This window comes from Rhinolophus ferrumequinum, chromosome 9, assembly GCF_004115265.2.
Source record: "Rhinolophus ferrumequinum isolate MPI-CBG mRhiFer1 chromosome 9, mRhiFer1_v1.p, whole genome shotgun sequence".
NCBI classification, from domain to species: Eukaryota; Metazoa; Chordata; class Mammalia; order Chiroptera; family Rhinolophidae; genus Rhinolophus; species Rhinolophus ferrumequinum.
In genome coordinates this window covers 27,249,821-27,277,700 of record NC_046292.1, presented here as the reverse complement: position 1 = coordinate 27,277,700, position 27,880 = coordinate 27,249,821, and the positions used below count along the sequence as shown (strand labels likewise).

The window sequence follows — 27,880 nt, the reverse complement described above, 5'->3', positions numbered from 1 at the left end:
TCCCTGGGCAAAACCCCAGACCCTATGACTCCAAATCTCCAGGGCAGGAGTTTTCAGTCTTGCCTGCACATTAAAAAATACCAGCACTCAGACCCTAGCTCCAGAGTTTCTAATTCCATTGATCTGGGGTGAGCTCAGACGTCAACCCTGTTTTACACTCTCCTCAGACAATTCTGATGTGTAGCTGGTGTTAAGAGCCACTGTCCTAAGATTAGAACCAGCCATCTTCACCTGATGACGTCCCCAGATGATTCTGATGTAGGCGGTCTATGATAGATGGACTAATTATCCTCTCAGTTTGTCCAGGGCTGTCCTGATTTTAGCACCCCAAGTCTCACATCCCAAGAAATCACTAGTTCCAGGCAAACTGGCATAGTTGCTCACTGTCAATGGACCAGTGTTTAAGAAACATTTTAGATGAAGCAGTGAAAGCTTTTTTGAAAAATACCTACAAATTCTCATGAAAGCAATGATTCTGCCTCCTTACTAAAGGGACTGACATAGTGTCATAATGCTATCAAGCAGAGTCAGCTCTTTGAATGAAAGAGGATGGCTCAGCATCAGGATTCCCCATGCTGTGGTAGGTCTGTTAACCTAGTTAAATAGTGTGTCCGTCTTTCGGAATTCTTCTCCACTGTATTCCTCAGTGTACATGAGGCAGCTTTGAAAGCCTGACCGCAATCAACAAGGATGGTGTGTTGAGGATAGTATGAGATACAGGATGAAGTTCTTGTGTCTCTACACCAACCATTGTGTATTATTATTACTGTTTTTCATATTATTAATAGGGTACTAAAATATATGTAATATCTCAAGTAGCTCTTTGGGGAGGCAGTGTGGTGTAGTGGAGAGCCTAGGATCTGGCTTCAGAAAAATGGGTAGGTACCCCAGCTTTGCTGTGACTAGGCATGTCATTATGGGTGCCACGTTTTGCCTTAGATGTTCATTTGTAGGATGAGAATAATAATGACGTCTTCTTCACAGGCGAGGGTCCATTGAAATAATGTAAGTGAGAGAGGTTCTGTGGATTGGGAAGGGGAGTTTTTGTGATTGTCTTAGAAGGGGAGAGACACAAAGACATTATTGTGCTGAGTGGCCTTGTACATGATCAAGGCCCTGGTCCCCTAAACCTGAAAGACAGCCACAGTTGTGGGATTCTAAGGAAGAAGCTTTTAATGTGTAGTGGGCATGCAGACACCTCAGGAAACAGAGCGTCCCTACCTGAGTTGCCCTCACAATTGAGGCCAAGTGTGTTTTGCTTCAGGAAGAAGGAAAACTTTTGGAAAAGAGGGTTGTAAAGGCATTTTTTATTTTTAGATCTTTTGTCTATTTATTCCAAGTGTATCCTCAGAGACGTAGCAAAAAGAAACAACCACAGCCACAAACCCATAATATTGAAAAGCTGGTTCTTAATTTCTGCAGCTAAAAAAGCACTCTTTCAGGCTATAACCACAGAGCTTGCTGCAGGCCTCTGGAACTGGGCATAATGATGGTTTGCAGTGTGATGAAGGAGGCTGTTAATCTTTGTGGCCCAGAAGCCCAATCTGTGGCCTCTCCAATTACCCAGGTTGCCTAGCAACACCACCAAAAGCCTCCCCACCAGGTCCAGCTGGGGAGCAATTGGGCCCACCCAGCACAGCCTGCTGCCCAGCCTCCTGGGTTCTCTGGCCACATCAAGACTGCATGAGCCTCAGCAGGGGCCTGCCTGGTACGGATGAATGGGTGTGGCCAGCTGCTTAAAAAAAACCAATTCAGATATTTAGAACCTGCTTGTTTGAATGCAGCTAGGAAAACAGCACAAGCTAATGATCCAAAGTCTCTTTTGCCAAAGAGGAGTGCCTTGCCAGTGCACTCCTGGGTGAGGTGAAGAAGAGAAGGTGAGCCTGACTTAGTCCTCTGGGTGCTCAGAGAGGCAAATCCTTTCTTTTCCTGGATGCCTGTCTACATTGATTCCCTGTGGCAGCAGTGGGAGTGGGGGATTCCCAGCGCCATCCTCGGGGCTGCTGACCTGCCAATTTTTCCACAGCTCCTGTTTGAGAACTTCTAGGGTCTGGTCTGGGTCAGTTTGGGGAACTGGAGAAAGAAGAGGGATAGGGTAGAGGGAAAGATGGGATGGAAATAATCGAAACAAAGATGTACATTTCTCTAATATTTATAGTTGGTGCATAGAAATCATAAGGCAGAGGAATTCAGGGGTCTTTGGAGTCAGATGTCCTGGGCTCATCTTCACTGGCTGTATGACCTCGATCAAGTTCTCCGGAAGCCTGAGTTTCCTTATCCATAAAATAGGGACATTATTATCCCATCTTACAAGGTTGTAAAAATTAATGAAGAGAATGCTCATAAAGTATTTAGCATGGAACCTGGCACACAGTGCTCACTCTTAGGGCAACTCTTATCATTTCATTTGATTCTTATAATAATTTTGCAAGGTACTGAAGTGAGAGAGGAGCTCTATTTTATAGTTGAGGAAACTGAGGCCCCGTGAAATGAAGTGTGGATGCTGAGTAGAACTCAGGTCTCTGCAGTGCCAAGCACAAGGAACATTGCTCCTGAAAGACAGGCCACAAGCCCTTTTGTAGCTATTAGAGCATGGTGGCTCTGCAGGTCTCCTCTGACAGATCAACGATGGCAGACCAATAACGGGGTGGGCATGGAGGTGAGGTGGGTGTGCAGAGGAAAAGGATGCTGGGAAGTGCTTTTCAACATACAGTGAGTCACGTGAGACTCTTAGTTAATGTGGTGTGGATAAAATCCCTCCCTCCCCCTCCTCCTTCCCTCCTTCTTTCCAGGATTGTTTTACGTGAACTTTTTATTTTAGAATAATTTTAGATTTACAGAAAAGTTGCAGAGAGTTTCTCTTTACCCTTTCCTTGGGTACAAATATTTTCTGCATACCTCCTGTGTGCTAGGAACTTTTTGGGCACAAGGGATACAGCAATAAAACTGTCTCTGTCTTCCATTAGAAGATCAGAGTAGGTGGGGTGGAGTGGACCTTGGAGATCCTTAGTTTGTGGTTCTCACAGGTGCTGCTGCCTCCACTTCATTGGTGTACTTGTCAGCGATCGATTAAAGGTATTAAATTAGTTTCTTCAGGAGTGGGGATGAAGAACCTGTATGAAAACAAATGTTGAAAAACAAATGCCTGAGGGGATTCTAAGTCATAGTCAGTTTGGGGAACTACTGGTGTTGTGCTGACTGTTCACTGTGCACATGAGAGAACTTCTCAGAGCCGGGAAGGGACTCGCTCCAGGTCACATAGCCAGGACAGTGGCAGAGTCTGGACCCGAAAATAGGTCTCCTGGTTCTGTGTTCTCCTTACACTATGTCTCCCAAATACAGAACAAGAAATGAGTTTAACTTGTGACAGGAAGACTCCAGATAGTTTCGAAGAGTTTCTTGGCTATTTAGATGTATTAAGGTCTTGGTTGCAAGGGACAGAAACTGATTCTGGCTGATTACACCAGTAAATGAATTTTATTGAAAGTACATTGGATGGTGGAAAAAAAAACAAAAATGATTTCTCTACTCCTACTCACACTTCTGACACTAAATGTGTGAGTTTTCCACACCAAGCAGTTCTGACACTGCCTACCCCACCGATGAAGGGCTCAGTCCCACCAGATTTCTCCCCACTTCAGTTGCCAATTGCAAGTCTGGGCTTCCAGTACTTCTGACTGACCAGCTATAAATTAGGGGTTTCTATTAACTTCTCCTTGGGTTCAATAATTGGTTAGCAGGCTCACAGAACTAAGAAGAGGGTTGTAATTACCTTACCAGTTTATTATAAAGGATACAACTCAGGGACAGCTAAATGGAAGAGATGCATAGGTCAATACCTGATAGGTTCACCAACATGGAAGCTCTCCAAATCCCTTTGTTCTGGGTTTTTATGGAGGTTCCATTACATATGCATGATTGATTAAATTATTGACGACTGCTGATTAAACCCAATCTTGAGCCCTTCTCCCTTAACCAGAGGTGTGGGATAAAAGCTCCAATCCTCTAATCACCTGGTTTGTTTCCTCTGGCAACCAGCCCCCATCCTCCAGGAGCCACTTTGTTAGCCATAAACTCAGGTGGGGTTGAAAGGGGCCTATTATAAATAACAAAGAAGGCTCCTCTCACCCCTATCACTCAGGAAATTCCAAGGCTTCTTGGAGCTCTGTGCTAAGAACTGGGGATGCAGGCCAAATATATAATTCTGAGTATATCATAATATCACAGGTAGGTTACAAAATCACTCTAAGGCTGCAGAAACAAGGTTTGGGAAATAAGCAGAAACAAATATGCGACTGACTGTACAGAATCACATCACAGAGCCAGGTAGGCGAAGACGGCCTCGTTGCTGCAGCCTTCATCAAGCAGACATCTGGCATTGGATGCTGGAGGCCACACTGACCCCAGTGGCAAGGCTGGACACTGGGTACTGTTGCTACTGTGTTTCCTTGAAAATAAGACCTAACCGGAAAATAAGTTCCAGCATGATTATTTCAGGATGACATCCCCTGAACATAAGCCCTAAAGTGACTTTTGGAGCAAACCTTAATAGAAAACCCGGTCTTATTTTCGGGGAAACACTGTACTATTTTATACTGCACTGCTGTGAATAATTTTCCCCATCCCCAGCTCTAGCCTCAAAAATCCTAAGCAAATGCAGCTGATGGGTCAAACTGAGGTCACGTACCTGAGCCTTAGCTGCCTAGGGACCTGGAACAGTGAGTATTGGGCATTGTCAACTTCTGTAGTAGGAAGTGGTCCCTGCTGCCCACCAAGATTCATGAGATGAGGAATTCTCCAAGAAAACTGAGAAATGATCAGTACATGTATTAGCAAAAGAATACAGTTAGCCCTTGACATTTGCAATATTCAAGCTTATAGTTTTTGTGTTTCATTAGCTACCCTCAAAGGCCCGTTGTAAATGAATGTGACTTGAAAGACTGGTTTTGCCTGTGTCAGTCGGGTACCAGTTAGTGAGCCAGGCCTACTCTACGGTGCCACCTTGACGTCTCACGTGCTTTACTGTTTATTCTCTACTAGTGATAGCCTTCGTGTGACTTGCATGCCGTGACTAAAATCTTTGTTTCTTGTTGGTGGAGTAGAAATGACTCATAAACATAAATCATTCGATAGTGCCAGTGATAGAAATGAAAAGAAAGTGAAGAGGTCTGAGAAAGTTACTTTTATTTATTTATTTTTTGGCCACAAAGAGGAGTTTTGGATAAATTAGCATGGAATGTCAGGTTAAGTGGTGTCTGAAGAGATCCACCATGCGGATCATATAGATACAACAGTAAGCGCGTGGGGATGTCATATTAGTGCGTGCTGCAGACAGAAACTGCTCTAGGAGAGAGATTAAGCTTTACTAAAAGATGAAAAGAGGCACAACTGACTAACCAAGTTTTCTTTTTCTTTTCTTCTTGGGTGCAAAGCGTTGAACATGGTTAATACTCCTCACACAACAAATTATATAAATAACTTTACTTCTGCACTTAAGAATCATTGAGGGCCTGAAATGGAATCACTTAACTTTCGGGCTATAATTGCTAGCGTAATTTTGGGAGACACTACCTGGTATATAGTGAATGGGGACACCTGAGAAGTCTTTGGAAAAATCCTTTGCCGATATCAAGGGTCTCCTGTGTCAATGTCCTTATGGAAATGTATATTTCTACACTTCTTTCTTTCTTTCTTTCTTTCTTTCTTTCTTTCTTTCTTTCTTTCTTTCTTTCTTTCTTTCTTTCTTTCTTTCTTTCTTTCTTTCTTTCTTTCTTTTTCTTTCTTTTCTTTCCTTCCTTCCTTCCTTCCTTCCTTCCTTCCTTCCTTCCTTCCTTCCTTCCTTCCTTCTTTCTTTTCTTTCTTTTCTTTCTTACTTTCCTTTTTTAAGGCAGACAACTATTCTGGGTAAATGAGCACAACTCTGCCCTTCCCAATCCTTGGCCAACACACAGGCTCTGTGATTCATAACATAAGCAATGCGACCAGATGAGGTCAGGAAGTAGGGAAGTTCGTTCCTCTTTTTCTCTTCTGAAGAATACTTGCCAGCCATGAAGGGAAGGTCTTTGGTTCTTGGTGTGCAGGGGTGGGGGTGTGGGGGAGCAGACATCTCCACTTTTAACCAGAAGGCGATGAGTCGTTTCTACTCCTCCAACAGTCTAACAATCTAGTCCAGTTGTCCCTAGTGGTAGGATGTGAACATGTCACGGCAGTGCTCTCCCGTTTTGATGTGTGTGTGTGTGTGTGTGTGTGTGTGTGTGTGTGTGTGTGAGAGAGAGAGAGAGAGAGAGAGAGAGAGAGAGAGAGAGAGAGAGAGAGAGAGAGAGAGAGATTTCAACAGAGTTGGTAGCCACTTGCTGCAGATAAAGGTGAAGAAGAATAATATCAAGCCAACATTAAAGAAAGCTCAAGAAACCTGCATGATCTTTGCTTAGTGAGTAAGAAAGCACAGTCAGTATTGTAAATAATTCCACTCAATGAGCAGCACTTTGATGAGTGTGGCCAAGTAAATAATGTGATAGCTGTGGATGCTTTTATAACTCTGAGATTATAGTAATATGTTGTAATCATGGCTGACTTGTTTTGAGACTCCTGCCCTATTCAATTGGGCCTCCAAAAATTCTGGTAATAAAAAGTGTGCTTCCAGATACCCCATCCCAGCTTTGACCCATAGAGAGGCCACACCCATGCAGGGACAAAATTAATGACATGACCTTAGATTAGATTTGCTTATGAGACTCTAGGGAGGGAAACCGTGGACTCAGGAGCAGAAGTGCTGGTAAGCAGATTTGAGCACAGTGTGAAGAAGAACTACGTAAGAATTAGAACTGTCAGAAAGTGCAACAACCCAATTAAAGTACATTTGGGTTCTTTGTAACGTCTCGCTACTCTAATGTATCTGTAGGCTGGATCTCTCGGAGTAGGATGGTTCTGTCGAAAGGTATATCCAAAAAGACTGCATCGATTTACACCCCATGACCAGCATCCATTTCCCCACTGCCCCGTAAGTGTGGGTCAGTTGTTTTCCTTGTTGCCAATCTGATTAGGCAAGTTTCCAAGGTGGTAGATTGTGCTCAGAAATTCAGGTGTGAGAGTAGAAGAAAAACAGGAGTGGGAAGGATGGGCCCTGCCAGACTGGAAGCAGCACCTGTGAGCATCCAGCACCAGATGTTGGAGATAAGATGAAGCAGGGAGAGACTCCTGTCCTCAGGGACCAGGGCGCACACACAGGTATGGAGGTCAGAGTGGGATAGTGATTGACTGGGAAGAGAGGCAAAAACAAAACTGCGGTGACTATCAATGTGCTCATCTGCTGCTAGAGCCTGCAGTAGCTGGAACTACACGTCAGACCTCTTTACCACACATGCCAAGGAAGACAGCAGACATACAGTGAGTCTCGGTGAAACTGGATGGGTCAGATTATCTTCGCAGCACGGGAAATGTGTTTCACTAAAACACCTATGGGCTTGAAGTTGTAACATTTCTGGAAATTTTGAAATCTGGAGAAAAGAGAAATTTGGGGCGGAAGTGTAATCCTTGTTTTTCTACCTCCTTTTATAGATATAAAATTGTATTATTAATGTGGAACTTTATTTCTCATAAAATCATCATGTATGATGTTTAAATTTACAATAGGGCTTATTAACACAACGTGAATCATCTCTAACTGAACTTATTTTTTAAAATGCTTTAATATTTGTGGTTAAAGCTGCTGGTCTTAAATCCACACTGTGTCTTGCCAATTATGAGAAGTGACCAAAAACTAGAAATAATCATCAGTATCCAATGAAAACTAATAAAATAGTTATGTCTATGGACTTAATGTCTGACCCTTCAAGGTTGGGTGAGTGGAAGGTAGAAGGTGTGGGGGAGGGAAGAAGCCTTTACTTTCAGAAAAGTTGTTGGGAAAATAAAAATAAAAGAATTCTCTTCTTCCCTAAATTTAGTTTTGAATAAAACCTGTTGTAATGTAATGTGGAATCTCGGCCTAATGAAATACATTTGAAAACAAATTGAATTTAACTTGATTTCCAATCACCCATCCATTAATAGCCAATAATAACTAACAATTACGGAATGTTTACTAATTGCTGGATGCTATTCTAAGTGCTTTACATGCATCATCTCAAAAATCTTCCCAAAATGCTACTATGAGGTAAGTGCTATTATTATCAGCCTCACTTTAAATGGAATCTGAGGGTTTCCCAATAAGTTAAACATAGAATTACCATACGTCCAGCAATTCCACTCCTAGCTGTATGCCCCAAATCAATTGAAAATAAAACCTCAAACAAAACTTGTACAGGGATATTCATAGCAGCTCTATTCACAGTAGCTAAAAGGTAGAAACAGTCCAAATGTCCTTCAACAGACAAATAGATAAAATGTGGTATGTCTATCTACAATACAATATTATTCAGCCATAAAAAAGAATGAAGTACTGACACATGCTATAACATGGATGAACCTTGAAGACTTTTACTAAGTGAAAAAAGCCATACACAAAAAGTCACATATTGTATAATTCCATTTAAACGGAATACCCAGAACAGGTAAATCCATAGAGACAAAGCAAATTGGTGGTTTCCAGGGGCTGGAAAGAGGAGGGATAGGTATTGGGGGTTTTTGTTTAGGATGGCAAAAAAGTTCTGAAACAAGATAGTGGTGATGGTTGTATAACATTGTAAATGTACTTAATGCCGCTGGATTGATTGTACAGTTTAAAATGGTTAAAATGGTAAATTTTATGTTATGTGTATTTTACCACAATTTTTAAAAAATGTAATTTGAGGCTCAGAGAATTTAAGAGATCTAAGGTTATAGCTGATGTGTTATAGAGCTGTTTTAATCTCAATCATTTGGCTTCACGGCTCATGCTTTAAAAAAAAATTACAGGGGTGGCCGGTTACCTCAGTTGGCTAGAGCACAGTGCTTTAACAACAAGGTTGCCAGTTCGATCCCCACATGGGCTACAGTGAGCTGCACCCTGCACAACTAGATTGAAACAACTACTTGACTTGGAGCTGATGGGTCCTGGAAAAACACGCTTAAATAAATAAAAGTTAAAAAAAAAATTACAGTGCAAACTTTATTTTGGGGCCACTTAGGAAGTTTAGATACATTAGACTAAGCTGAAAATATCAGTAGCATTAGATACTATTTATTAAATACATACTGGTAACAAACATTATATGCTATCTAGACTTCACAGTGACTTTGGAAGTTTAGTATTATTATTCAGTTTTGTGTAGGTGTGTGTGGTAAAACATACATAATTTAAAATTTACTATTTAACTATTTTTAAGTGCACAATTCAGTAGAATTAACTACATTTATATTCTTCAACATCACCACCATCCATCTCCAGAATTTCTTTGTATTCCCAAACTGAAATTCTGTACTCATAAACAATAACGCCCCATTTCGTCCTCCCCCAACCCCTGGCAGATATCATTCTACCGCTCATAGTACCAGGCTCAGGGCTATTGAATGGGTTTACAAAGAAAACTAAGACATGCCACTCCCAGGTCTACCTTGCGTCAAAACCTGTGTTCTTATCCTTTAGTGACCTTAGCTCTGTGCCCTCTTCACCCCGTTACAGAAGTCCAGTTGTAAGATGAGAGTGCTGTTGTTGAAGTGTACACAGGGGATGCCTGTGGCAGGGAAGTGGGAGAAGGAAGCCGGTGAATGGAATATGGTTGAGATGAAAGCCAGGGGTGAAGCGATTTCAACAGACAGGTCTGTTAGGAAGTTTGAAGACACGGAGGATTTGGAACAGATTGCTTGCCTTCTCTTTATTTTCACAGATTGTTCTGAGGAGTATGTAAGATTTTGCAAGGAGATGTGCTTTGAAATGCCAAGGGTGCTCTGCATACACACATCCTTAGGACTCACATCACTACAGAAGTGGATGTGTTTGAAGGACGTAACTCATGAGAGCAGTTTCAACGGGGGAGGCAGATGTACAAACCCCTCATCGAGACATTGGTCTACAAAGTGGAGAAGAGAAATAGTATCGTAGTTGAAACTTTAGGGTCAGCAAAGATCTCATAGATATGCCTTTACTTGGTTTTTAAATTAAAATAGTAATGCATACTTAAATATATAGACACAGAGGTGGATTACCCGTGAAACAATAAAGCTTAAGCTTCAGACCTCTCACGTGAGCTCCTTCTGAGGCGGTGTATCTACTTTTGTAATTTTAATTTTATATATTTTTCCCAAAGAAAACCCTCCACATTATTTAAGGCTCCTCAAAATCTGGGCCCACTCCTACATAAAGGGCAAAAATCTGGGAAATCCCACCACACAGGTATAATCATGGTTAATTCTCCAGATTTCTTGTGTATGTGTATTAGTACATTACTTTTTACAAAAATTAGATCATACTCTATGTACTATTTTGCAACATGATTTTTTTTCTCTTACTATATTCAATCTTTCCCCTTGCCCCCCCACTTTTTTTTGACCATGGAAATATTTGATTGAGTGATTTTAGCAGTTTAACCAGGAGTAAAAAAATAACAGAACCAAACCAAAAGGAGAAGCACAGTACAGAGAGCACCATGGTACAGGGAGAGGAAAGAGGGTGTAGATCAGGCCTCACTGGTATAGACGTGCTGCCCGGTATAATAGCATCTGCTTGGTATCACCTCGCTCAGTTGTAATTACACAATTATTTGTGCAATTTTTATTGACCTCTGTCTCCTCCATTACATTGCACGCATTTTGGGATAGGAGTGGTGACCTGATACATAGTAGGTTTTTAATAGATATTTGTTGAATAAATGTCTGAATGATTGATTGAATGTTGAGGATTGAGTCCAAGGAACCACTGGGTGTAGAAATTAATAGGAACTCAGTCAAGAGTTTTTGGTGTCAGAGAGTTGTTGAAAAGATGTGTTTTTGCAAGTGTTGACATTGAACCCGGAGAACTAGTAAGGAATGGCCTTGTTAACTCAAGTGTGCTGCAGAATGGGCAGCAGTAGTATTTTAGAAAGGATACTGATAACTTAGAAAGAGAAGATGAAGCTTATCAAAGTTATGTGATTGTTTTGGGAGGTGGGTGAGTAGGAATCTCACTATTTTATCTACAAATCCCTCCCTCCTGGGTGGTTGTGGAAATCTAATGAGTTAATAGATGTGACAGTCCCCGGTATAGTGTCTCATACACAGTAGATGTTCAATAAGTGACTTTTGATTCTGAATCAGAAACCTGGGAGTAGAAGCAAGATGAAACTAAGAGGGGAAAGGAGACTGATCAGTTAAGCTACAAAAAACTGAGTTCAATTATGCAGGGTGCCTGGTTTGGGCTCTGAGATACATCACCTTCAGGACAAAGGTAACAGTTGACTCGCAAGTCAGTGGCAGAAGGGAAGGATGGGTATATAAGGTAGTGGTGCCATTTCAAGGCTCCAATCCATCCCCTGGGTGGTGGCAGTAAATGAACCATAAGTGACCCCTAGGAGCTCTCTCCCTCATTTGTACTTTGTCACAATTACAAAGTGGTGATGAGAGTATGGATATTATGAGTATTTGGGCACCAGCTCTTCATTGTCTTCTATCAACATATAGGAAAGGCTTTGGAAACCAATGATTATGCCAGAGAAGCCAGGAAAGAGCCATGGCCTGAAGACTATAGGGTCATCTGTTTTTCCCGGATTTTCATCTCTCTTTTAGGTGGAGGTAGGACCCAGGACAATGGCTGCTGCTCATGATTTGGAGATGGAGAATGTGAATAGGAGTAGAGACATAGAAGAAGAGCTGGAGGAAGAGAAAAAAATGAGAGATGATGGGGAAGGTAAAGATCCCTTCAAGAATAAAAAGGTCCACAGGATTGTCTCAAAATGGATGCTTCCGGAAAATGTCCGAAGAACATACATGGAGAGAGCTAATTGCCTCCCACCCCCTGTGTTCATCATCTCCATCAGCATTGCAGAGGTAAATATGTTGGGTGGTGGGCACTAGTGCAAATACCACTGGGGAGTTCCAAACAAAATGGGGGTTTAGATTGGATCTAGATAAGAAACTGGAAAATATGTAAGAAGAGAGCACCGTGGTGGCAAGTACAGCACACACGTAACTCAACTTACACTCTCTGGAGCTCTCTCCCTGGGTTTTTCCTATATTACCAGTCACTTTCAGCCAAGTGTTGAGCTTTATCTTTCAAACAAGTCCCCTGCCCAGCAGTGACTATAATTTCAGTGGCTTCATTTCATTTTAGCTGGTGGGGGCTTTAGAAACCAAATAATCTTGGCATTGCAAATTGGTTTGCTTTCATGAACCAACTTAGATTGGCTGGTAATATATGTTTTACAAGTTATAAGCTGCCATAAAATTTCAGTAGAAGAAAAATGAGATCATCTAATGATGTCCATCAGCAGCATGTAGTGTGTTTTCAGGCTCTGATCTAGTCCTCTTGTTTTCCGAAAAAGGAGTGCAAGACCCAGAGACATGGAATGACTTGCCCTAGCTCACACACTTAGTGACTGGGCCAGGACTGCGCTTCTCCTGAACCTCATCAAACCTAGTTTTTTCTCCCACGCCATGAAGTGTCATAAAGGAATTGGCAGAGAACTTCAGGGGCATTAGGAAGTCCCCAACGGAATTCTCTTAACTCCTACTCATGCCTCAACTTCCTTACCAGGGACTGTATTAGTCAGGGTTCTTTAGAGAAACAGAACCAACAGGATGCATTTACACACATTATCTATTTATCTATCATCTATCTATCTATCTATCTATCTATCTATCTATCTATCTATCTATCTATCTATCTATCATCTATCAATGCACATACTGATAGAGAGATACGCCTATTAATTTGTTTTAAGGAATTGGCTCATACAATTGTGGAAGCTTGGCAAGTTCAAAATCTACAGGGTAGGCAGGCTGACTGGAGACCTAAGGGATAAGAGTTGGAGTTCAAAGGCAGTATACTGGCATTTTGTTTTCCTCAGAGGAGGTTCTATTAAGGCTTTCAACTGATTGGATGGGGCTCACCCACATTATGGAGGGTAATGTGCTTTACTCAAAGTCTAATGATTTAAACACTAATCTCATCTAAAAAAATATCTTCACAGAAATATCTAGAATGATGTCTGATCAAATATATGAGCACTGTGGTCTAGCCAAGTTGACACATAAAATGAACTGTCACAGGGACCAAGCCTCTTACGGCTCAGATAAAGATAAGGCTAACATGTAAAGATTCCTGGGAGAAGCTTTTGTCAAGGCTATGTTTGTTGGAGGGACATAGCTCTAAATTTTCTCAAGGGATTTTATTGTGAGACAACCTGCAAGTAGGAAGCCGTCATAAGTCTTTCTGTTTTTTTTAGCACCCTGCCTCATGTTATCTTTCCAGCCTATAGATTGATTGGCCTGCTGATGGTCCAATCAGCTGTGTGTGTGTGTGGTGGTGGTGGTGGTGATGATGATGGTGGTGGTGGTGGTGGTGGTGGTGGTGGTGGTGATGGTGGTGGTGGTGGTGGTGATGGTGGTGGTGGTGGTGATGGTGGTGGTGGTGGTGGTGGTGGTGGTGGTGGTGGTGATGGTGGTGGTGGTGGAGAAGAATGGGATAAGGTCACATGGTACAAAACATGCTGGCCTAGACAGTGAGTGCTGTGGACAAGGCAGTTTTCTATAGAAGGATCATGGGTCAGGTGCTGAGATATCTGCCTCTCACAGACAGATCAACTTTTTTATTAAAAATTATTTTGAATACACTTTCTATTTTAGCTTTATAGAAAAGTTACAAAGATCAGAGTTCCTGTATACCCTTCACCCAATTTCTCCCATTGTTAACATCTTACGTTTCCACAGTACATTTGTAAAATCTAAGAAGCTCACATTGGTATATTACCCCAGACTTTGGATTTTGCCAGTTTTTCCATTAATGTCCTCTTTCTGTTCCTCCTGTACCCTCCAATACAGGGTGTCACACTGAATTTAGTTGTCATGTCTCCCCAGTCTCCTCTGATCTGTGACAATTTCTTAGTCTGTGTTTGGTTTTTTTTGGCTTTGATAGTCTTGAGAAGTACTGGCCAGGTATCCTGTAGAAGATCCCCCAGTTGGGGTTTGTCTGATGTTTCATGATTAGACTGGACATATGGGTTTTGGGGAATAACACCACAGAGGTGTGGTGCCCTTAACATCGTATCACATCACATCACATCATGGAGTGGGGACAATCCATATGACATCCCTGGTGACATTAGCCTTTATCACTTGGCTAAGGTCATGTTGGCCAGGTGTCTCCACTGTAAAGTGACCATTTTTCCCTTTCCCCACTCTATTCTTTGGAAGCCAGCAGTGACTTAATTTCATACTAAGTTGTAAGTGAAAGACCAAATGGTGGAGGTAAGGATGATGAGGGCAGTGGGCATTTAGGAGGGTAAAGGGGTTCAGAAAGAGTCTTCTTTACAGTTTGGTTGAGGGCTGCTCCTAATCACTGGAGGAAGTAGGATGTGACCCCGGTTAATGGTCAGATAGACGGCATGGAAATTGACTTCCTGTCATCTTCTGAGCACGTGCAGTAGAGTAGCCCACTCGAGAGTTAACCATGTGAAACATAGGTAGTGCCTGTGGACTTGAATGGGGCCTCTCTGCAGAAGGCGTGGTTAACATTCGTGTCTGTTCCTCCCTGTCAGCTGGCGGTGTTTATTTACTATGCTGTGTGGAAGCCTCAGAAACAGTGGATCACCTTGGACACGGGCATCTTGGAGAGTCCATTTACCTATAATCCGATGAAGAGGGAGGAAGCCTGGAGGTTTATCTCATACATGTTGGTACATGCTGGGTAAGGAATGATAGGTCACTGATGTCAGACATGACTATAAAGAATTGTAACCCATAACATGTGTTCGGTGTCTTATTATTGATAAGGCATTTTCATGTCCATAATCTTGTTTGATACTCACAGCAACCCTAGGAGGCAGGTGTTACTCCCGCCGTTTTACATCTGAGGCTTAGGGGATGTAGTCCCTTGCTCCTTGTCACACAGCTAAGTTGCAGAGCTAGGACCTCAACCCATTAGTGCTAACTCCAAGCCCAGTGTATTGCATTATAACTGCCTAATATTGGTATTTATTTAGGAGTATTAATGAGAGGAGACCAAATCATTACCAAACTAAAAGTATGTTCCCCTGGTTGTGCGATGTTGCTAAATGTTCCCTTTAAGATATGAAACATTGCTCCCTACTGTCTCTGCCCCATCACACACTTAAAACAATAAATAATTCATGAGCATTTTGATGCATGTATAATGCTATTATCCATCTGGAATAATACAAGCAATAGGAGATACAGTGCCTGCCTTTTACTTTTGCTTATAGTTTCTTAAATGCTAATAGGCTCTTATGACCTTGCTCACAGCCCATGATTCATCATGTCCGCTGCAGACAGTGAACAGCTGGTGCTGGCCCCACCGCTATGGTGGATTCCTAGAGTTTCCCTTGAGGCCAACTTTGTGTGACCTATCCAGCCCTGAACCTTGAAGGATGACTCTGGCATGTGGTTAAATAACATTCCATGGCAGGACACAGGGCTGAGAAGCTTGACAAGTCAAGGACAAATCACCAATGGCCCAGTTTTTGAGGACCGTTCCACACTTTGGTTTTCCATTTGAAAATATGTTCTGAGCAAATGTGGCTCCTGCACGCAAAGACTTTAAAATTGTAAGAGGGAACCATGAACCGGTAATGCAAGGCAGTATAGTATTGTAGTATACAGTAGGTACTTCATCTCTTTGTGCCTCAAATTCCGTATCTGTAAAATGGGGTAATAGTACCTACCTCATAAGGTTGTTGTGATTAAATCAGACAACAGTTATAACATAATTTTTATAGTGCCTGAAACATAGTAAGTCACTCAAAAAGAATTTGCAAGGTTGTGTGGGACATGCGATATATGGGGTTGTATAAATTAGGAATACATTTGGAGGCAAGTAATGAAAAAAATCTAACAGGGGTTAAACAAATGAAGGTCAATTTGTTGAAGTCCACAGGTATGTGGCTGGTTCATCAGTTTAAGGAAGCCTGGACTCTTGGTCCTGTGCTGGCACCTCTGCTTTTTCCCTTGGCCTTTCTCTTATGGTTGTAGGTCGGCTGCTGTGACATGGCGACCCTCTACCTAAGAGAGGCTGGGAAAATCAATAGTAGCTTTTCCAGCCTCACTAGAGGAGGTAGACAAGGGATAAGGAAATGGATGTTGGATTAGCTAGAGTAATATAAACAAACAGAGGGAAAGATCAGAATGGGAATGGCTTCACAGATGACATGGATTCAGGTAGGACTTTGAAGGGTGAGTAAAGTTTGGATGAAAAAAAATTAGTATTTCTGTCTCAGGTATACAACAGGATCTCATCTTTATGCCACTTCTACTCTTGATGTTGAGCAGCAGAAAGAGTGCTTGGGGTGATTCTTGGGGTTTTTGTGCTATTGGTCACCTTGTCTTCAAGTTGTTCCCAGACAACAGGATGGGATGGCTCTCTTTGACCTTGTTCAAATTCACAAAGTGCACATATTTCCAAATCCTTTTCAAGCCTGAGTTCTCTGTAAGACTAGTGTAACTGTCCTTGCTAGACTGTTCTGTCCTGTTACATGCTACCTGTCCTATGTCGGTGAAGATGGCTTGGACAGTGAGAGGGTTGTGCTGGGTGTGCACACACCATAAAGGTGAATAATCCGTTCTGCCAGGTGTGCCCAGAGAAGCTCTTTAATGATCTGCTGGATATTTGTTAAGTAAATTATAATGTAAAACACAATCCTTAAAACTAATACGAAAGCTGCTGCATTTTATGGAAGATCTAACACCTGTTTTGCTTTTTAACTTTTTGGTTTAATCTGAAATCTCTTAAAAAAAAAAGGGGGGTGATTGTGCTACATAGCAACTAAACTGAGGATTACGCTAATGTGGAAATGTACCAAACTACATTCAGAGATTCTCCCGAGAGGCTGGTGGGGTTTGACAAGTAAAATCATATGAAGTTCACTTTAAAACATTTTTACCTATTTAAACTATTAGGTTGGTGCAAAAGTAAATGTGGTCTAAAAGGTTAAAAATAATTGCAAAAACCGCAATGACTTTTGCACTAACCTAATATAATAAAAAACACCCATACTCAAATATGTTACATGCCAAATTGTAGTACATGCGAGATACCAACTTTAGCTAGTGTTATTAGGTGATTGTTTTTCATTCTCGGAAACTTTTTTTAAAAAATGGGAATGAGGTTCTCTTGCTATCTCTGTTTTATTAAAGAATATTCTGAGATTGCAAGAGCAATTGTTTAAAAATCTATTGAAACTTAAACGCAGCATGAGTGAGTTAGTATTTTCTCAATATTGTGCAACTAAAACAAAATAAGATGACAGTTGTTATCTGAACCTAATTTCAAGTTTATGTTCCTTAAACCAGCCTCACTGTTCTGTTTCACGTTAGCAGTAATTGCTATAAAACAGAACTTATAAAATAATGTATATTTCTAAATGCCCTTTTATCTGTTTTACATATTGAAACCCTATTCAAGATTTTGTTTTTAATAAGTCACTTGCTAAACAAAAAAAAAATTAGAAAATGGAATTCGAGTTAAGCAAGTTCTTAACTAGAAACAACACATCAGTGCCTATTAATCTCCCAAGGAAATAACTGCCTGGGTTAGTCATAATATTTGACAACTGTGTTTGTCTCTGCAGAGTTCAGCACATCTTGGGGAATCTTATTATGCAGCTCGTTTTGGGTATTCCCTTGGAAATGGTCCACAAAGGCCTCCGAGTGGGGCTGGTGTACCTGGCAGGAGTGATTGCAGGTTAGTGTTCGGAGGGCACCGCGAAATCAACACCTCTGGACTCTTGGGAGGTAATAAAGCAAAGGTAATAAACGTTGATAATGGGTGTCTTATTTAGGATGTATTGTACTCCCAATATCTGCTAGAAAACCTGGTAAGCTTTGGAGATAAGTTGATTAGAGATACTAGTCACTCATTGTGACTATCCTCAGGTATCTATTTCACAGTCAAACAGGGTTTTGCACAATTGGGAATTGTGAGTAGGCTTTTACATATTTGGTAAAAGCCTAAAGCCAAATCATGAAAGCGCTTACATGTCAGACAAATGATTTTGGGAAGTAACGTGGTCAAATTTGCATTTAAGACGAGCATCTTCAAGAAAATATAGAGAACAGTTAAAGGGGCCCAAAGACTGAGTAGAAACTAGTAGCAAACAACAGTGACCTCTAAAATGGGGTGTGCCCAAGCTGATCCATTACAGTGTGGGCAGAAACTATTAGAACTCCCATCCATCCGTTTATTTATTGGAAACATTTTTTAAAAATTAAACTTTTTACTTTGAGATAATTATAGATTTATACTGCAGTTATAAGAAATAAATACCTACTAGAGGTGCCATGTACCCTTTCACCAGTTACTCCCAATGGTAAGAGCTTGCAAAACTATGTAGTATGGTACCACAACCAGGATATCCATAAAGATATAGTAAAGGTAACATTTCCTAACACCACAAAACATTTCCTAACACCACAAAACATTTCCTAACACCACAAGTAATACTCTCTTCCTTCCCACCCCGACACCCTCCTTCACCCCTGGCAACCTCTAATCTGTTCTCTATTTCTATAATTTTCTCACTTCAAGAATGTTATATAAATGGAATGATACATTATAAAGCTTTTGGGGATTGGCTTTCTTCACTTGGCACAATTCTTTGGAGATTATCTAGGTTTTTGCATGTACCAATAGTTCATTTTTATTGCTGAGTAGTATTCCATGGGATGGGTGTACCACCATTTGTTTAACCCTTCATTCATTGGAGGATATCTGGGTTTCCAGCTTTTGGCTATCACAAATAACGCTGCTATAAACATTTGCATACAGGTTTTTGTGAACATCAGTACAGAGTTTTGTGAACTTGAGTTTCCATTTCTCTAGGATAAATGTCCAAGAGCCCAGTTGCTGGGTTACATGGTAGTTGCATATTTAGTTTTGTAAGAACCAGCCGAAATGTTTTCCAGAATGGCTGTTTTATTTTACATTCCAGTATTGTATAAGTGATTCAGTTTTCCACATCCTTACCAGCATTTGGTGTTGTCACTATTTTTTTATTTTAGCTTTGTTCATAAATGGGTAGTGATACTTCCTCATGGTCTTAATCAGCATTTCCTTAATGGCTGATTAATGTTGAACATCTTGTCATGTACTTATTTGCCATCTGTATCTCCTCTTTAGTGAAGCGTCTGTTCATGTATTTTGCCCATTTTCTAATTCACTTGTTTTTCTTACACTGTTGAATTTTAAGAGTTCTTTATATATTCTAGATCCTAGTCCTCTATCAAATATGTAGTTTGCAGATATTTTCTCTCAGGCTGTAGTTTGTCTTATCATTATCTTAACAGGGTCTTTCACAGAGCAAAAGTTTTTAATTTTGATGAAGTCTAATTTATCAGTTTTCACTTTGTGAATCATGCTTTTGGTGTCATGTCTAAGAACTCCTCACTGAGACCTAGGTCTTAAGTATTTTCTCCTATGGTATCTTCTCAAGTTGTAGTTTCATGTTTTACACAACATGTGATCCATTTGAGTTGGTTACTTTTTATATAAGGTGTGAGGTTTAGATTGAGGTTCTTTTTGTTTGTTTATTTGCCTATGGACATCCAATTACTTCAGAAAAATCTGTTGAAGACTATTGAATTGCTTTTGCACCTTTGTCAAAAATCCGTTGGCTGTAATTGCGTGGGACTATTTCTGGGTTCTCCTTTTGTTCCGTTGATCGATGTGTCTATTCGTCACCAATACCAGAGTCAATGCCACTGCAGCTACATAATAAGTCTTGAAATCAGAGTGATTCCTCTCATTGTTTGCTCATTTAAAAGATTAGTGTATGCATTTTTCTTTTACAAAAAGATGGTGTCTAATTTGCTGGCTTTTTTGCTGTGATAACACAAGGCTTTCAGCAGTAAGCTAGCTAACATGTTGAAAAACAAACACAGAACATATCCCTTTGAGGACATAATATCATTTTTTTCTTAAGGAAGAAGAATGTAACTACTTTTCCAAAAATACTCAGGCTATGAAAAGGGCATTTTGATAACTGGTCATTGGAAATCAGTCCATGTTTATGAGACTTTGCTTCTGAAAATGATGCAAGAACTCTTCATGTTCATACTTAAAAAGCTGGGAAACAATTTCCTAATCTGTTTTCAAATTTCTCACTGAAGAGTTTCAGTGCATTTTAAACTTATTATAATACTTGCTGATTACTTTGCAAGAACTAATGACTGACATTAGGAAAAGTGGGAATCATAGTCAAATTACAGCAAAATTTTTGCATAATTGGAATAAATACAGCTAATGATGCAATTCTTCCAATTTAAATTACACATCATTTTTTAATTTTATATTTTGGCTATGACACTGATTAAGAGAAAATGTCTATAGAAAAATAACTGAATTTAGAAGTACAAGTAGTCTCCCCTTATCCAATGGGGGTATGTTCCAAGACCCCCAGTGGGTGCCTGAAACTGTGGTAGTACAGAAACCTATATATACTGTTTTCCCTATACATATATATCTATGATAAAATTTAGTTTATAAATTAGGCACAGTGAGAGATTAACAACAATAATAATGAAATAGAACAATGATAATAATGTACTGTAATAAAAGTTCTTTGATTGTGGTCTCTCTCGAAATGTCTTTTTGTACTGTATGTACAGTGTGGGTATGCTGGACAAAGGGATGATTCACGTCCTGGGCTGGATGGAACAGGATGGTGTGAGATTTTATCATGACGCTCACAACAGCATTCAATTTAAAACTTATGAATTGTTTATTTCTGGAATTTTCCATTTAATATTTTCAGACTGGTAGACTGTGGGTAACTGAAACACTGGAAAGTGAAACCACAGATAAGGGGGGACTATTGTATCTGTATTCCTGTGTCATGATATTTATCCAGGATTTTAAAAAATAGTGAAGTTTATTTAAGAAAACCAATCATTGAAATATATTTTTTTTAATTAAAGACTATTTTCTTAGAGCAGTTTTAGGCTCACAGAACAATTGAGAGGAAGGTACAGAGATTTCCCAAACACCCCTATCCCTGCACATGCACCGCCTCCTCCATTATCAACGTCCCCCAACAGAATGGTCCATTTCTTACAATTGATGAACCTACATTGACACATCATAATCACCCAGGTCCATAAAAGATGGAATTCCCTCTTGGTGTTGTACCTTTTACTATGGTTTTGGGCAAGTGGTGTAATGATATGTATCCACCATCGTATCATACAGAGTATTTTCACTGCCCTAAAAATCCTCTGTGCTCTGCCTATTCATCCTTCTCCCCACCTCCAACCCCTAGCAACCACTGATTTGTTTACTGTCTCCATAGTTTTGCCTTTTCCAGAATGTGATATAGCTGGAATCATATAGTATGTATCCTTTTCATATTGGCTTCCTTCATTAGTAATATGTGTTCAAGGTTCCCCCAAGTCTTTTCGTGGCTTGATAAGTTTTTTTTATATCATTAGTGAAGTAAAAATAATTTTAAAATGTTGTGTAATTAACATGTCCCATCCTTTAAAATTCTATTTTTATGTTTTTAAAAAACATATTAGCACGGTAGTACACATACATGTAATTTATAAGTAAATGTACCAATATTGCAGTGGGTGGTTGTGTTAGTTTCCTGGGGCTGCCATAACAAAGTGCTGCAAACTGGATGGCTTAAAACAACAGAACTGCAGTGTCTCACAGTTCTGGAGGCTGGAAGTCTGAAATCAACAGGACCATGCTCCCTCCTCTGATACCTGTCCGGGAGAATCCTTCCTTGCCTCTGGTGAGCCTCTGGTGGTGCATTCCTTTGCTTGCAGCTGCAGCCCTTCAGTCTCTGCCTCCATTCACATGCTGTTCTCCCTTCCAAATGTCCCTGTCTTTTCTTATGACACAATCACATTGGTTCAGGGGCTCACTATACTCCAGTATGACCTCATTGTAACTAATCACATCTGTAAGAGTCCTATTTCTAAATAAGGTCACATTCTAAAGTACTGGGGTGGAGGGGGCGGTTAGGATTTCAACATGTCTTATTTTTGGCGGGGGGCGGGGGGTGGGACATACTTAGGAGTTTTTACTGATCAAAGCTTTGCCAGCCTCCTAGAGCAGAGAGAATGGAAGCAGCCATGAGAATTGGCAAGGCTTGGTTACAGCTCCCCATCCTGCTTCTCTCCTACGTTTGTGGATCCTGTTTTTCCACCTTCTACTTCTGTTCCTGCACATTTTCCCCCCGATCTTGAAAACCTTTTGTGATGTTCAGGCTCTACCTGGCTCCAGCATCTACATTCCTGTTTCCCCCATGGCTTGATTTCAACCTGTGGAATCAGCTCTGCCCCAGTTTCAGAGAAGAGAGAACGTGAATAACCTGTTCAGATCCTTGCCTGTTTTTGCAATAGCTTCTTGGCAGGTGTCTCTACACTATTCTGGTCTATCCTTTACACTGCTGTTTGGGTCACCTTCCTCAAACACAGATTAGATCATATTATATCCTTCAAAGAACACTTACAGTGGCCAAAAGAAAGCTGAAATGCCCAAGATTGCTCTTCATTACCCTCCACTGCCTAGCCCCGTTGCCTTTCTTTTCTTTTTTGCTTTTTGGAGGAATTGACTTCTTTACTAATGTTCAAAAAAGAAATTATACATGAAGAGGTTAGGGGATGACCTGATATAAAATGTTCTTTTTAAAATCTTTTTTTGAGGTATGATTGACATACAAAAATCTGTACATATTTAATGTATACAACTTGGTGAGTTTGGAGATAAGCATACACCCATGAAACCATCACCACCATCTATGCCATAAACATATCCATCACCTCCAAAAGCTTCCTCCTGCCTGTTGTCTTTCTTGCTTTGCTATTTTTCTAGATTCCTTCATAGGTATATACTCGTGATTCTAGTTTCCTTACTCTTGCTCCTGGCAAAGTGTGGTTCATGGATCAGCAGCACTGGCATTACCTGGGGTCTTGTTGAAATGCAGAATACTGGGCCCCACAACAGACCTAATAATCAGAATTTGCAGCTGAGCAAACCTACAGGTGATTGAGAAGCAGTGGTCTGTACTCCAGCCCAGGCCTCCCCAATCTGACTGATCATCAGAACCAACTGGAGAATTTGTTACCACTGACACTATCCAGCTCCCATGCAGATCTAATAAATCAGAAACTGGTAATATGGCCCTGGGATCTGTGTGTTTTGTTTTTCCGTTTAGTGAGGTTTAACTGACATACAATATACTGCACACATATAAAGTGTACAATTTGATAAATTTTGATATGTGTATATAACCATGAAACTATCACCATAATCAAGATAATAAACTTATCTATCACTCCCCCAAAAGTTTCCTTGTGCCCCTTGGACATCCCTCCTCCAGCCGCTCCCTGCCCCTCCCCCACCTTCACTTGGCAACCACTGATCTTTATAGATTTGTATTTTGTAGAGTTTTATATAAATGGAAGCATAGAATATGTACTCTTTTTTTGTCTGGCTTCTGTCACTCAGCACAATTATTTTGAGATTTATTCATATAGTATTTCATTGTATGGATGTGCCATAATTTGTTTAATCCATTCTCCTGTTGGTGGACACTTGGGTTGTTTCCAGTTTGGGGCTATTACAAATGAAGCTACTATAAACATATATATACAAGTCTTTGTGTGGACAAATATTTTAATTTCTCTTGGGTAAATACTTAGGAATGGAATGGCTGGATCATGTCATAGGGTGTGGATAATTTTTAAGAAGCTGCCAAACTTTTTTTTTTTAAAGATTTTATTGGGGAAGGGGAACAGGACTTTATTGGGGAACAGTGTGTACTTCCAGGACGTTTTTTCCAAGTCAAGTTTTTGTCCTTTTAATCTTAGTTGTGGAGGGTGCCATTCAGCTTCAAGTTGTTGTCCTTTCAGTCTTAGTTGTGGAGGGCGCAGCTCAGCTCCAGGTCCAGTTGCTGTTGCTAGTTGCAGGGGGCACAGCCCGCTATCCCTTGCGGGAATGGAACTGGCAACCTTGTGGTAGAGAGCCGGCACTCCAACCAACTGAGCCATCCAGGAGCTCAGGGGCAGCTCAGCTCAAGGTGCCATGTTCAATCTTAGTTGCAGGGGGCAGAGCCCACCATCCCTTGCGGGGACTCGAGGAGTTGAACTGGCAACCTTGTGGTTGAGAGCCCACTGGCCCATGTGGGAATCGAACCGGCAGCCTTCGGAGTTAGGAGCACGGAGCTCCAACTGCCTGAGCCACTAGGCCAGCCCGAAGCTGCCAAACTTTTTAAATAGCTTTACTGAAATATAATTCACTGTACAATCCACTTACTTAAGGTGTATAATAAAAAAATAAAGTGTATAATTAAATATTTTTTAGTTAATTCACAGGGTTATGCACCCATCATCATAATCTATTTTAGAACAATTTTGTCCCCCAAAGAAACCCTGTACCCATTAGCAGTCACTTCCTACTCCTCACCCTACAGCCCTTCTCTAGCTTTAGGCAACCACTAATCTACTTTCTGTCTCTTTAGATTTGCCCATTCTGGACATTTCACACAAATGGAATCACACATTTACACAAATGGAATACGACATGTGGTCTTTTTTACTTAGCATAATGTTTTTATTGTTCATCCATGTTGTAGCATGTATCAGTGCTTCATTCCTTTTTATGACTGGATAATATTCCACTGTATGGATATACCACATTTTCTTTATCCATTAATCAATTGATGGACATTTGGGTTGTCTTCACTTGTTGGCTATTATGAATAATACTGCTATGAACATTTGTGTACAAGTTTTTGTGTAGATCTCTTGGGTATAAACCTATGAGTGAATTGTTAGGTCATATGGTACAAAGTGGCACCATTTTACATCACCCAAAGTTCTAGTTCCTCCACTTCCTCAACAGCACTTGGTATCATTCATCTTTTTCATTTTAGCCAATCTAATGGGTGTATTACGATGTCTCATTGGATTTTAATTTGCATTTCCTAATGATTAATGATGTGCTCGTTTGCTGTTCATATATCTTCTTTGGTACAGTACATTTAAATCTTTTGCCCATCTAAAAATTGGATTATATTCCTTATTAGATATATTATATATTCTGATACAAGTTCTTTATCAGATACACGACATGCAAATATTTTCTTCTAGTCAATTGCTGTCTTTTCATTCTCTTAATAGTATCTTTTGAAGAGTTTAAGTTTTAAATTTTGATTAAGTGTAATTTATTAGTTTTTAAATTTTAGGAATTGTGCTTTTCAGTGTCATACCTAAGAAATTTTGCCTAGCCCAAAGTCACAAAGATTTTCTCCTATGTTTTGTTCTAGAAGTTTTATAATTTTAGGCTTTACATATTGGTCTGTGATCCATTGTATACATGGTACAAGGTATATACAGAGGGTGCCAAAAAGACGTATACACATTTTAAAAAAGGAAAAAACTGTATTAATTGTAATACTCAATATATACCGATAACCGAAGATGAATACATGTCACGTTTGACTTCTGCAATTACAGGATGTGCTCAGAGTGGTTACCATCAGCGTCCAGACACTTCTGATTACGGTGAACTACTGCTTGAGCATAGATAACATCGCTTAAAATGTGTACACAATTTTTTGGCAGCCCTGGTATACACGTGTCATTTTTTGCATGTGGATGTTTCTACTTAATAGCTTCTTCTGCCTAAGGATTTCCTTCAACATTGTTTGTAGTTGGGATCTGCTGGTCATCAATTCTTTCAGCCTCTCTGTCTGGAAAAAAAATCTCTGCTTTCATTTTGAAATATATTTTTACTAGGCATAGAGTTCCAGCTTGACAATATTTCTCTTTCAGTACTTTAAAGATGTTGCTGTATTGTTTTCTCATTTGCATTGTTTCCAATGTGAAATAATTTATCATCTTTATCTTTGTTCCTCAGTATGACATATGTCTTTTTACTCTGGTTGTTTCTAAGATTTTACTGGTTTTGAGCCATGTGGCTTTGTTCTGTTGTTTTTTCCCCCCCATGTTTCTTGTACTTGGGGGTTGTTGAGCTTCTTGGATCTGTGAGTTTATAGTTTTCATAAAACTTTGGCAAATTTGGCCATAATTTCTTCAAATATTTTTTTTTTTAATTTATTGGGGTGACAATTGTTAGTAAAATTACATAGATTTCAGGTGTGCAATTCTGTATCACATTTTTTCATTTTAGACATTATAGTTTTCATCTTTAGAAGTTTGATTCAAGTCTGTTTTATATCTTATATGGCTCTACTTAACTTTTGAACATATATAGTTGTAATATTTATTGCCCTTATCTGCTAAATCTAACACCTGTGTCAGTTTGGATAGGTTTTAATTGATTTTTCTCTTCATTATATGTCATTTTCCTGCTTCTCTGGCAATTATTATTTGGATGCTAGACATTTTACCTTTGGATGGTATATTGTATTTCTATAAATATTCCTTGGATTTGTTTTGAAACTCAGTTACTTAGAAGCAGTTTGATCCTTTCTGGTAAGATTTGTTAGTTGAAACTGTTTTTGAGTCATGTTTAGTGCTAATTATTCCCCACAACTGGTGCAGGACCTTCCTGTGTACTTTACTCAATGTCCCATGAATTATGAATTTTCTTATTTGAAAAGTTACTTAGCTTCTCTGGTGCAGCGTGAGCAAAAGGTACTCTTCTCTCCTTTCTGGTGACTCTTTTCTTGGCTCGGATAATTTCCGCACATGCTCCTCTCTGGTGTTCTCTATGCAGCGCTGTCCTCTCTGGTGCTCTGTCTTTCAAACTCTAGTTGCTTAGGTCTTTCTGGACTCTAAACTCTATTTCATCGACTTGCTGAGATCTATCCAGGTTCCCCCTTCATGCACTGCAAACTGAAATCTCTCTTAAGGCAGAAAACTGGGCAATCAGACAACTCATTTACTTTTTGTCTTGCAGGGTTCATGGTCCTTTGTTATCTGATGTCCAGTATCTTGAAGGCTACTGTTTCATATTTTTTTCTCCAGTGCTTTTAGTTATTTCAGGTGGGAGGGGAAATCTTATCCTTGGATCTCCATCATGGCCAGAGTGTACATTTGTATCTGTATTCTAAAAAATAAATTTATCATGATTAAGATGCAACCACATTAGTCCTAGTCTTTAGGTTAACATTTGAGAAACACTGCTCTAATCCTTTTGAACTACTTCTCACTGATCTTCAGTCACCCATATACCTTTGTTTCTATGCTTTGCTTTTCCATATCCGTAAGTCCTGAATACCTTCTTCCTCTTTGTTTTCCCTGTCCAAATATTAAAGATTCTTTAGAGTTTAATAAAAAAGCTATCTCATCCTTCTCAGAGTAGCAGGGCCTCCACTTCTCTGCAATGAAAGTCATTCCTTCCTAGGTGCTTCCATGGCAAATTTATTACTTTTTAAAAATCATAGTTGTTATATTCTGCATTTTATAATTGTTTGCTCACCCATTTGTAAGATTCCTAAAGTCAGACACTTTGTCTTCCTTGTACAAAGTAGGTATTATACTGTATCCTAAGGAATGAAAGAGAGTCTTGAAAGCAAGAGACTAGGTAATAGAACTAAGCAGTATAGAAAGAATGTCTTAGAGTTTGCATAAGGTGGTTTTAAAGCCTTGTTTCGGTTCAGGCAATCTGAGATTGGGTTAGCAAATAGGTTTCATCATGCTTGGTGAATCTGATTGAATGGTATGTTGAGAAGGATTCTGAGGCCACATCTTTACTCTGTGAGAAAGCTAGCCATTAGATAATATAATGTTGGTATGTCTCAGGTATTTTGATAGTTTTGGCTAAATATGTGGGGTATTTTGAAACAAT

At 40.0% G+C, this 27,880-nt stretch overlaps 1 protein-coding gene and 2 long non-coding RNA genes across 4 annotated transcripts in view; 1 reads left to right on the top strand and 2 right to left on the bottom strand.

The window, feature by feature from the left end:
* The window catches only part of RHBDL2 (rhomboid like 2), a 45,931-nt gene that overhangs the window by 6,833 nt on the left and 11,218 nt on the right, over window positions 1-27,880 (top strand). For both annotated transcript variants that reach the window (XM_033115299.1, XM_033115297.1), the window contains exons 2-4: window positions 11,677-11,937; window positions 14,646-14,794; window positions 17,691-17,803. In XM_033115299.1, the coding sequence (XP_032971190.1) occupies window positions 11,698-11,937; window positions 14,646-14,794; window positions 17,691-17,803 (502 nt within the window). In that variant the 5' untranslated portion in view covers window positions 11,677-11,697. The remainder of the gene's footprint in view (window positions 1-11,676; window positions 11,938-14,645; window positions 14,795-17,690; window positions 17,804-27,880) is intronic.
* Window positions 775-7,354, bottom strand: LOC117027481 (uncharacterized). The gene is made up of 3 exons (XR_004423931.1): window positions 7,145-7,354; window positions 4,688-4,806; window positions 775-3,113 (listed from the first exon to the last, which is right to left on the bottom strand). It is a non-coding gene; the product is annotated as an uncharacterized LOC117027481 (long non-coding RNA).
* Window positions 24,202-27,880, bottom strand: part of LOC117027480 (uncharacterized) — a 30,684-nt gene continuing 27,005 nt past the window's right edge. The window contains exon 3 of the long non-coding RNA XR_004423930.1: window positions 24,202-27,139. This is a non-coding gene — a long non-coding RNA (uncharacterized LOC117027480). The remainder of the gene's footprint in view (window positions 27,140-27,880) is intronic.